The sequence below is a fragment of the Onychomys torridus genome, chromosome 6, assembly GCF_903995425.1.
Source record: "Onychomys torridus chromosome 6, mOncTor1.1, whole genome shotgun sequence".
NCBI lineage: Eukaryota > Metazoa > Chordata > Mammalia > Rodentia > Cricetidae > Onychomys > Onychomys torridus.
In genome coordinates, this window is record NC_050448.1 from 30707236 (window position 1) to 30719517 (window position 12282).

The following is a 12282-nucleotide window of genomic DNA, read 5'->3' on the forward strand; positions in this document are numbered from 1 at the left end:
AATGATTTGAAATAACTTTTTGAAAAAGATCTTACTGTGTCTCCTTGGCTGGCCTCAGTTTCAGGGATCACCTGCCCCTGCATTCCAAGCACTGATATTAAAGGCATGCACCATCATACCCAGCCAGAAATAACTTCAGAAAAAAAAAATGATAAATGTATAGTAGCTTTGAAATCATAAAAGGGAAGTGTAAATTTGTCCTTACTGTAATGGACCTATCTCTGAGGAAAGAGACAAGCAGAATCTCCGGTCAGCTGTGGCTGTAGCAGGCAGGGCAGCTCCTACATCCGTATAAATGTTGGCATGCTTCACATGCAGCATGGTTTTGTGAGAAGATGTGTTAAATTTCCATCTCTTGCTCTTTCCCATGAATGGGCTAAACAAATTACTACATCAGCAACAGCTTTGCATAACCTACACTCCTTAAAGCAGAAGCTGACACACAGGGAAGAGAACAGGTAAATTCTAAAAAGTACAAAAAGGAGAAAGGTGTAGAGGCATTTAAACTGCCAGCTGGGTAACTTCAGCATGTACTATTGGGTACAGGTAATTGAGAACCAGTTGTTCTAAATACTGAACATAGAAATGATAATGAGATAGAAAACATGAGCTGAGTATGGTAGTGCATGTCTTTAATCCTACATTTTAGAAGGAAGAGGCAGGTGAATCTGAGTTTAAGGCCAGCCGGGTCTACAGAGTGACAAACAGGGCTACCCAGAGAAACCTTGTCTTGAAAAACAAACAAATACCACATCAGAAAACTTCACGTACACAATCTGGTTTGACTCAGTTCCTCTTAAGGCTGGTATAGTAGGCCATTTCTGATGTTACTGATGCATTCAGGAGAAACCTTGCTGGTGGTAACTCTAACTGGGAACTTATACTTTCATAGGAACATCATCATTCCGTGTTAGATAATGGAGGGATTGAAGACAGAGGGAATTAGAGCCATGACACATAGCAGCCTAAGTGGGTGCTGGGATCTCAATTTGGAGATTTGTAGATCTCAGACCATCCCTTTGTTCCTGAAATACAGATCTGAACAGAGGACAGAGAGCGCATGAGACAAAGGGAAATTAGGGTCATGGCAGATTAAACTGCCGACTGGCTTCGTGCGGAGAGTAAAGGAGACGTAAAGTCTGAAGACATGGCCATGGGGCAGGTGCACATGCTCCAAATAAATCACAGGAGGAGCTCAAGCCAGGTTCTTACAGCCAGGTCCTCAGAGTTTAAGTTCTTTACTTTAAAATTAGTGAGTATTTAAAGTATGAAAACATTGGAAATACAGAAAAAATGATTGTTATATTTGTATTTTTGGTTGTGAGCCTAGCTTTTAACGGCTGAGCCATCTCTCCAGCCCAGTTGTTATATTTAATTGACAAGGTTACACATATTTTCTTGTACAACTTTCCCTTTTATTTTTCTGATTGAGACCAGTCTTGCTATGTAGCTGTGATTGGCTTTAAATTTGCTGTTAGACCAGGCTGGCCTCAAACTCACAGAGATCCACCTGACTCTTGACGCATTAAGGGTGTGTGTTATCACACCCAGCCAATTGTAATTTTTATTTAGAAAACATGTAATTGGGTAGAAATATGCAGTTTGTAATTACAAATAGAAAGTTTTTTTTCTCTCTCTCTCTCTCTTTTTTTTTTTTTGTCTACAGCTAATATGTTAGAACGGCTAAAAATATATGAGGAGGCCTGGACTAAATATCCCAGAGGACTGGTGCCAAGAAGGCTGCCGTTAAACTTTTTGTCTGGTAAGTAGAGTAATTGCAAAGGAAAGAAAATGCTTTCGTGATTTAAGTATGAATACATATGTTTATGAAGGCTAATGTATGCATTGTTAAGAGTTGTCAACAGAATTTTCTCTTCCAGGAGAGAAGTTTAAGGAGTGTTTGGATAGATTCTTAAGGATGAATTTCAGTAAGGGTTGTCCACCTGTCTTCAATACTTTGAGGTCGTTATACAGAGATAAAGAGAAGGTAAAGTCAACCACGATGTCCTCTGTGCTCTCCATTCATTACCTGGGCCCAGTACTACCTGTCTTGTGAACCTGTTAGTCTCTTGGCCTGCAATGGGCATGCTTCTAGATCTTCTTCCTTTGTAATCTGTTTGCTCTTTGGTGCTTTAGTGACTTCAGTATTTGCTTTCTTTTCTTCCTTTTAGCTCATTCTAACTTTTTTCCTAACCCATTTTTATTGTCAGAAGTGATTTTTTTCTTTCTTTTTCTTGAAACTAAATTTTAACCTTGTAACCCACCATATTTATTCAGTTCTTCAGAAGAATGTTTTTTTCTTTTTCTTTTCCTTTTGGTTTTTCTAAACAGGGTTTCTCTTTGTAACAGCTCTGGCTATCTATCCTGGAACTCATTCTGTAAACCAGTCTGGCCTCTAACTCTCAGAGATCCACCTGTCCCTGCTGGCATTAAAGGCGTGTGCCGCCACCCCACCACAGAGGACCCAGGTTCAATTCCCAGCACCCACATGGCAGCTTACAACTGTCTGTAACTTCTGTTCCAGGGATCTGACACCCTGGCACCAGTGCACATAAAATTAAATAAATTATTAATTTGTTTTTGTTTTTCTAGACAGGGTTTCTCTATGTAAATAAATTATTTTTTAAGAAGATATATTGAGTTAAAAACATGAAAGACATTGGAAAGTACTAGAAAGGTGAAAGAAACTAAGCATGCATAACATATAATGTACATGTAATTGCCACTCTTTTCTTTTTTTTCTTACCATAAGGCACATCCATAAAATCTAACCTATTCTAGTTTTGGAGTAGTGAGAATTGTTTGCGAAGCAGTCTTAAGTATACAGCCCTATATTTTTACAATTTTCTTCTAGTCTTTTATTAGCATCCAACTTACAGAAATAAATTTTTACTTTTACTAAGTTTATCTAATATTGGATTAAATTCTGCATTATGATAGTTCATTTGTTATTAAATGCACCTAATTCAAACAGTTTGGGGATGACATTGCATCTTGGTACAAGTGTATATACTAACTTGGGAGGAGAGCACAGGTATACTAGAATGACCTAGCTGTGACCCTTCCATGCTTGTAGTCCACTCACAAGGAGAACAGCAATAATCTGTGGGCTATTTAAGAGAGTCTCTTTAGTAATGAAAATCAAATAAATAAATCCTGTTTTTTTTTTGTTTTTTGTTTAATTTTGTTTTTAGATTTGGTGTGGGTATTGCGTGCGCTATGTTGCCCAAGCTGGCTAGAATTTCGGGGCTCATTTGATCCTCTTGCCTCAAACACATGAATAGGACTACAGACATCTGCCACTGTGCTCTGCTTAAATTAGGGAATTAATGAAATAGAAGTACTTCATGCCTCTGAGGAAGTAGTTAAAGTTTAGGATAAAGTACAACCTGGTCAGACAGGTATTTTCCTGGACTTTAAGCACTCCACTTTGCTGGGCTTCAGGGTAGTGATGTTTCTCCTGGATTTTGTGAAGAGTTCATTTACCAGACAATTAGGAAAATGCCCCTTTCACATAGCATTTAATTCTTGTTATTTATTTGAGGCCAGACTTCATGTCTCAAGTTTCAGGCTTGCTGCATAGTTGGGCTGACCTTGATCAAACTCAGATCCTTCTGCCTTCCCCTCCTACATGCTGGCATTTACATGCATGTGCTACCATGCTAGGTTATGGCACTTAGTTCTTGATCGTAACAGATGAAAACTGTTGGCATCCTTTATATGTTTTAAGATCAAAAGTTAATTTAGATGTAAGTTATCTGTATCATTGCTTTTATCCCACATTCACTGACTGCTGCTTTAATAGATGCTTGATTTTCTGTCAGGGAAAGGAACTTAGCAGTAAAGTAAGGCTTTAGGAGACTGAGTATCAATATGGACCTTCATTTTTAGATTTTTTTTCTGGAGCTGAGGATCAAACCCAGGGCCTTGTACTTGCCAGGCAAGCACTCTACCGTTGAGCTAAATCCCCAACCCCTTGTCTTACTTTTAAAGACAAGGTTTCTCAGTATAGCTTTAGCTTTCCTGGACCTCAATCTGTATAACAGGCTGGCGTTAAACTCACAAAGATCCACTTGCTTCTGCGTCGTGAAGGCTTAGATTAAATTGGTATGCCACCACTACCTGGCTGAGACTTTTTAGGTTTTTGTCCAGAGGTTAAAATACTCATAAAGGGAGGGGATATGTGTTGGAATCTTTGTTTAGTCTTTTATATAAGGAACACATTTTGCACAAGAGCAGTAACTTGGTTTCATTAATGTGCTCATATTTGTCCTTTAGGTGGCAATCGTAGAAGAACTAGTAGTTGGTTATGAAACCTCTCTAAAAAGCTGTCGCTTATTTAACCCCAATGGTAAGTACACATGTTTTAATAGATTATGAAATTATTCAGGTTAGTCTTCATTATTTTGATATGGTGCATTTAACTTCTTTTCCTATTATGATGATCCATTAATTACAGTGTCATGATAATGTTTTATTAAGAATCATGGGGGCTGGAGAGATGGCTCAGGGGTTAAGAGCACTGACTGCTCTTCCAGAGGTCCTGAGTTCAATTCCCAGCAACCACATGGTGGCTCACAACTATCTGCAACGAGATCTGGTGCCCTCTTCTGGTGTGCAGTCATACGTGCTGTAAACATAATAAATAAATAAATCTTTTTTGAAAAAAGATTCATATCAATTTATTGGAAAGAAAGCTGTCATGTTTAAAGGATCAGTAAAACTTGATTTAGTAATAAAATGATCCTCCATTTACTCATCACTTGGCTGCAATAATTTTAAATTTGTATCCAAACATTTAATCATAGCCTTAACTAATTCCCTCTGTTTTTTACTTTTCTTTTTCCTTTTTAGTTCTTCAAAACAGTGTTTCTGTGTAGCCCTGGCTGTCCTGGAACTCGATCTATAGATCAGACTGGCCTCAAACTCCCAGAGATCCACCTGCCTCTGCCTCTGCCTCTGCCTCATGAGTACTAGGATTAAAGGTGTGGGCCATCATACCTGGCTTTCCCTCTATTCTTAAATTCCAAGCTTTAATTATTATTTCATGAATTTTTCAACATATCTTAAGTGAAGTACTTCATTTCAAGCAAAGCATGGATTTGTAATCCCATCTACTCTGTGTATTTGAGGAAGGAGAATTTTAAGGAGTTCAAAGCCTCTGGGCAAGTGAGAACCTATTTCAAAATTTTAAAAAAGAAAGATAAAGAGGGTTGCTGATACAGCTGAGTGGTAGAGTATTTGCTTGGTGTATCTTGCCAGGACGTAGAGTTCAATCTCAAGTATTCCATGCCCCCTCCCCCCAAAAAAATCCCTACATACAGACGTACAAACCAGGATGATACCATCATTATGCTTACAGATTAGCTCAGTCTGTAACATTTTTGTTGGCAAGTGTAAAGACCCCCAAGTTTGATTTCAATGCTCACATTTAGGGGGGGGGGGAAGCAAGGCCTTGTGGGATGTGTTTATATTCCCTGTGCTGGGGAGGATTTATTTGCTAGGGAGCAAGCCTCTGATCCCAGAGAGAGATCGATCCATTGCAACCGAGAAATGACACTTGATGTTGTCCTCTGTCCTCCACGTACATGTGCGCTGCTGGGTCACACAAATAGGTGCACATGTACACAGAACAAATACGTCTTTAATTCTTAATAACCAGCTGACAGTCACATTTTCAGTTGTATTGAGTTCTGTCTTCCTCCCTTCTAACTCAATCCCTTCATCCTTCCCTTCCTTTCTCCTTTCCCTCTTTTTTCTCCATCCTTTTCCTTTTTTTTCCTTTTTCCTTCTTCCAGATTTTTGAGATTAGGGGCTTAACCTTATAATTTAAGATGTTCTTGAACTCATGACAGTTGTCTTAGTTAGGATTTTTGTTGCTGTGGTAAATACCATGACCAAAAAGAACTTCTGGAGAAAAGGGTTTATTGCAGTTTACAGGCTCTTAGTTCACCCTCCATCACTGGGGGAAGTCAGGAATAAGGTAGCAAGCAGTGTGGAGGCAGGACCTGAAGCAGAGGTCAGGGAGCAGTGCTGCTTACTGGCCTGTTTCCTAGGGCTCAGCCTGATGTCTTCTGCACCTCTGGATCACCTTCCTGGGAGTAGCGCCACAGACAGTGGTCTGGGCCCTTCCACATCAATCACTAATTTAAAAAAATGCACTATAGTCCTGCCAACAGGCCAGCCTGGTGGGGGGTATTCTCACTTGAGGCTTCCTCTTCCCAAATCACTCAGTTTGTGTCAAGTTGGCATAAAACTAGCCAGCTCAGCAGTACTCCTTCTGTAGTCTTCCAAGTGCTTGGATTGTACCACACCCAGCCCTTTCCTTTTGTTTGAAGTTCCATGTTACTTACAGAATTTGGTTGTTGTCTTTTATGTCTGTTTTAATTCATGTTTCCCTATCATCTCTTGAACCTGTGATTTATTTATTGGCGAATGAATTTTCTTAGTCTAGACTCTGATGAATATATTGTTAGGTATACTATTTTTCTGCCCTTAGAAATTTTTTTTAAATTGGTAGTTAGATGTAGAAATAGATTGTCTTCTCTGCTTACCATTAGCTACATAGAAGAAGTATGTCAGTAGTTCGCAACTTTCCTAAAGACCCTTTAACACAGCTCCTCATGTTGTGGTGGCCCCAATCAATCCATGAAATTATTTTGTTGCTACTTCATAACTATAATTTTGCTATTGTTATGAATAGTAATGTAAATATTTCTCTTTCTTAATGGTCTTAGGCAACCCTTGTGAAAGGGTCATTTGAACCCCAAAGGGGTTGTGACCCACAGCTTGAGAACTGCTGGTCTAATTCTTTAGTTACAGTACAGTTCAAATGGTGGTCAGTAGCCACATGTATATAGCTAATGTCTGTTCTGCTGAACAGGGCATGTAGAGAAACTTACCTCTTGCTGCAGAACCTTCTAATGCACAGGTTCTAGCTAATCCTTTGGTGAAGATTGATTATATGGCTTTCTTTTTTCTTTGTCTTTTTAAAACATAAACTGAGTGAGCCAAAATGATTTTCTTCTATTAGTAGGCAGATACTGCTATTTTAAAAGCTCGATTTTGGGGTTGGGGATTTAGCTCAGTGGTGGAGCGCTTGCCTAGCAAGTGCAAGGCCCTGGGTTCGGTCCTCAGCTCTGGAAAAATAAAAAAACAATAAAAGCTAAATTTTATTTCACTTACTACGTGATTTCCAAAAGTTTCTGTTTGTATGGAGAAAAACACATTTGTTTTCCCTATGCTATACTTTGGTTCTTTTCCAGTTTTCAAAAGATTGGACTGGTTCATTGCATCCTTAAACTTGGCAAGTAGTTTTAGTTAAAAAGATGAATTCAGGGCCTGTTGACTCTTGAGTTTAGTTCCAGATCCCACATGGTAGATAGAGAACTGTACTTGCTTGAATAAGTTGTCCTCTGACCTCTGCATGTGCACTGTGGCAGGCATACACCCAGACACATACACTCACAACAAATAAATATAATAAATGTTTTAAAAGAGAATCATTTCTATTTAAGCATGCCTGATACTTATTTATTTAATTTCACGTGGCTCCATCTTTCAAGTGCTGTGGTGGTAGGTGATAACTTACTCGCTGACAAGATCTTGAGCACTTATCTTGTGCACTACCACTGAAGATCTGGAATCATTTTTCCCACAGAGTTCTGGCTTCAATAGTGGAATAGCCCACCGTGGGACCTGGGGTGCACATTGCTAGTAAGCTGGCCATTGTTTCTAGGTCTCAGAGTAATTTTACAGTACATTTAAAAAGGCATACCATGGTTTCATTGGTTAATTGTCATGATATTCCTTTGATTATCAGCATTTTTCTACATAGTTTACAAATGTGGAAGAGGCTCAGTGACATGCCCACAAATATGCAGCACTTTTGTTGCAGATCTAGATGGGGAGTTGGTGAGTTCCACTCCTGTTATTCGTCCACTAAGCTACCCTGTTTTTATTAGGGGAAAATGAGCAAATAGAGATCTCAGGTCATAGAAATTTATATTTAAGGGCAGAATTTTCTGTGAATTGTGTGTTTAACTTTCACATATTGTTACATTAAAATTACTTCTTGAAAAATTTACATCTTGAACTAAAATAGAAAAAATACTTTTTTTGTCTTTCTTTGGATATTAGCTTTTATTCAGTCTATGAAATTGATCTTTACATATTCAACATAATATTAAGACCTAAAAATGTCACCAAAATAAAATGTCCACATCACAAATATATATGTGGGTTAGTAAATTATTTAGAAATTTAATTAGGTGGTCACGCTTTTCTTTTTAAAATCTTAATATATGCAAGGTATTATGCTAAAGTGCACTTAAGATACAGAATAGGAAACATGCTTTGGTAGGTTTTAATGTGCTTAGCTGTAGATTATATTTAGATACATAAACTAGTTTAAAGCTATTTTTCTTATAAATGGAGGGACCAATATGGGGGAGTGGATATTCTCTTAATATTTGTAATATCTAATCTTGATTTCTTCATTTTTCCCTTTCAAGATGATGGAAAGGAGGAGCCACCAACCACATTACTTTGGGTCCAATACTATTTGGCGCAACATTATGATAAAATTGGTCAGCCATCTATTGCTCTGGAATATATAAATACTGCTATTGAAAGTACACCAACATTGATAGAACTCTTTCTTGTAAAAGCTAAAATCTATAAGGTAAAAACCTTTACCCCCCCCCCCTTTTTTGTAATGATATTAGTCATAATTTTTGTTGTTTTAGCTTCTAGGTAGAGTAAGTAAAATAACATTCTACGAGAAATACCAGTTTGATTTATTCTTGGAGCTGTCATGGTCATGGTTTTTTTTGGTCATTATTCAATAACTATATAAACAATACGTGTGTGTGTGTGTGTGTGTGTGTGTGTGTGTGTGTGTGTGTGTGTGTGTATGCATGCGCTTACGCACGCACACTTGTGCTCCCATTATCACTATATGTATAATTCTGTTTATAGTTATTTACTGTAATGCGTGTTTCTGCTAATACTTGAAAATGATCACATGTAAGTATCTGATAAATGAAGTGAAACGGAAATTTATTTTAAATGTACATGTTACCATCTTTTGACTCAATTCCTGAGCATGAATGCATAAGAATTTTCTGTTATGTGTTCTGACATCTTAAAGTTGCCTCTTCTCTGTCTTATTTGCCAGTATATCCAGTAATCAGGCCTTTTAAAGGAGTTATTGTAAACTAATAATATATTTAGTAAGAAAATAGGGTTAGGGATTTAGCTCAGTGGTAGAGCGCTTGCCTAGCAAGCCCAAGGCCCTGGGTTCGATCCTCAGCTCAAAGGGGGGGGGGGAGAATAATGGAATTAAATAGTATTTCAAAGCAAGCTCCCCCCCCCTTTTTTTTTTTTTAACTATACTGAGTATTGAATCCAAAGCTTCATACATACTATATAGACATTAATACTGAGTTGCACCCACCTGCAGGTTTTGTTATTTTATGTGAGGCATGGTCTTTGTAGTCTAGGCTGGCCTCAAAAGTGGACCTTTTCCTGCCTCGGCCTGCTAGTGCTGGAATTACCAGTGTATACCACCTTTCTGTGTCCCAGAACTTTTAAGAAATTTTATAAAATAACATTTATTTATTTTGATGGAGGCAGCATATGTGTTCTATACTATAGCATGTACATGTAAGTCAAAGGGCAACTTATTGAGCGTATTCTCTTTCTACCATATGGGTAGAAAGGTTTGAACAGGTCATCAGACTTGGCGGCAGTTTCTCTTTACCTGCTGAATGAGCCATCTAGTTTGCTACCCAAATATTTTATTGCCAAGTTTTACTCAGTTTTGTGGATTTACCAGATGTATTAGATAAATGAATTATAGTTAGGATAGTGGAGGAATGTCCATAATAGCTTTCGGACCTGTGGCTTGCCAGTTCTGCGAGGCTAACTGGCTGGTGAGTTCTAGAAATGTTTCTGTCTTGAACTCTCCCAGTAATAGGATCAGAGACTCAAGCTACCACAACTGGCTTTTTACATGGATGCTGGGATCCGAACCCAGGTCTGGATTCAGAAGAATACCCTTTCTTTCATTTGTTTATTTTAATTATTTATAGGTCAACAATGACCTTAACACAGTAAAATTATCACATTTACTAGTTAATTTTGTTTTTGTATCTTCAAGCATGCTGGGAATATTAAAGAAGCTGCCAGGTGGATGGATGAAGCCCAGGCCCTGGACACAGCAGACAGATTTATTAATTCCAAGTGTGCAAAATACATGTTAAAAGCCAATCTGATTAAAGAGGCTGAAGAAATGTGCTCCAAGTTTACAAGGGTTTGTATGGCTAATGTTCTGGAGTGTAAACAGAACATAGTTGACTTTGTACTCATACCTTTCTCTCTTTCAAAGTTAGTTCTTTTAAGTGGATAGATGTTTTACCTGCATATGTGTCTGTAAACCCTGTGTGTGTGCTTGGTTCCTACCAAGGCCAGAAGTGGGTATTGCATTTTCTTGAACTAGAATTAGAGACAGTCATGAGCAGCCATGTCAGTGGTGAGAATTAAATCTGAGTCTTCTGGAAGAGCACTCAGGTCTCTTAACCACTGAGACATTTTTCCAGCCCCTGAAGTTTGTTGTCAGTATCAAAGTTGTCCAGCTATTAAATTACTGTATTAGGAAAGAATAGTCAACATTTGATGAAATACTTTCTTTTTATATTGTTGGACAATGATTTTTGTTTGTTTGTTTGCTGTTTTTTTTTTTTTGTTTTTTTTTTTGAGACAGGGTTTCTGTGTAACAGTTCTGGTTGTTCTGGAACTCGATTTGCAAACCAGACTGGTCTTGAACTCACTGAGATTCACCTGCCTTTGCCTCCCAAGTGCTGGGATTAAAGGTGTGCACCACCTGGGGCTGGAGAGGTGGCTCAGTGGTTAAGAGCACTGACTGCTCTTCCACAGGTCCTGAGTTCAATCCCAGCAACCACATGGTGGCTCAGAACCATCTGTAATCATATCTGGCACCTTCTTCTGACCTGCAGATACACATGCAGACAGAATACTGTAAACATAATAATAAATAAATCTTTAAAAAAAAAAAAAAAAAAAGGTGTGCACCACCACTCTCTGTACTGGACAATGATTTTTAAAACTGGTTTGTAGTTGGCTGTGGTGGCAAACGCCTTTAGGCTCAGCACTCCAGAGGCAGAGGCATGCAGATCTCTGAGTTTGAGGCCAGCGTGGTCTACAGAGTGAGGCCTCTAGTTATACAGGGAACCCTTTCTCAAGATGCCAAAAGAAAAGAAAAGCCAGGTATGGTATTGCACACCTGGAATCCTAGCACTCTTAGGAGACAGGGGCAGGCAGATCTCTGTGTTGAAGGCCAGTCTGGCCTACAGAGGGAGTTCTAGGACAGCCAGGGTTACATAGAGAAGCCCTGTCTCGAAAAACTAAAACAAACAAACAAAACCAAAAAACTGTTGAGAAGAATGTTTTAGGGGTTAAGGGGACTAGTAGTTATTATCTGCCATATGCTGTTATTTATTATGTTAGTCCCTGCCAGCCAGTTATTGTATACCTTTTGTGGAGTCATTTGCAAAATTATTATCTCTAGTGCTTACAAAGAGAGCCAGATAGTAGTGGCTCATGCCTTTAATCCTGGCATTCAGGATGCAGAGGCAGGCAGATTTCTGAATTTGAGGCCAGCCTGGTCTATAGTACAAATAGCAGGAGAGCCAGGACTACACAGAGAAACCCCTGTCTTGGAAAATTATTTCAGAAATGTGATGAATTGACTAGTACTCCTTTTTAAATCTTACAATACCGTGCTGTCTTTGGTGGGGATCGTCTGGAGTCACTGTGTGGTTTTCATTAGGAAGGAACATCAGCAGTGGAGAACCTGAATGAAATGCAGTGCATGTGGTTCCAAACAGAGTGTGCCCAGGCATACAGAGCCATGAACAGATTCGGTGAAGCACTTAAAAAGTGTCACGAAATTGAGAGAGTAAGTATCTTACATATGTGAACTTCTCATGTTGTTTGGTTAGATCTGGAATCCTTTGGGAAATCTATGATCTCCCCCCGCCCCCCACATACATGCATTTATAATTCACAGCATGTGGTTTTAGAATGAGAAATACCATATTTCAGATTCTAAAAATGAAAATATTATGCACTGTATTTCTAGCCATCCTCTGTATTATCTTTTATTTAAGAACCATTTTCAAAGACTTGAGGAAACTTTTGTGTCCTGGTGATGTTTTTAGTGAAGTTTGAACTTTTGGATTGCTGCTGCTTATTCCCTAA

At 38.5% G+C, this 12282-nt stretch overlaps 1 protein-coding gene across 1 annotated transcript in view; it reads left to right on the forward strand.

Annotated features, from left to right (window-relative positions):
* Naa15 (N-alpha-acetyltransferase 15, NatA auxiliary subunit) overlaps positions 1-12282 on the forward strand; it is a 71127-nt gene that overhangs the window by 36830 nt on the left and 22015 nt on the right. The window contains exons 8-13 of the mRNA XM_036189647.1: positions 1667-1762; positions 1881-1987; positions 4279-4351; positions 8514-8683; positions 10163-10315; positions 11852-11980. Of these exons, the coding sequence (XP_036045540.1) occupies positions 1667-1762; positions 1881-1987; positions 4279-4351; positions 8514-8683; positions 10163-10315; positions 11852-11980 (728 nt within the window). The remainder of the gene's footprint in view (positions 1-1666; positions 1763-1880; positions 1988-4278; positions 4352-8513; positions 8684-10162; positions 10316-11851; positions 11981-12282) is intronic.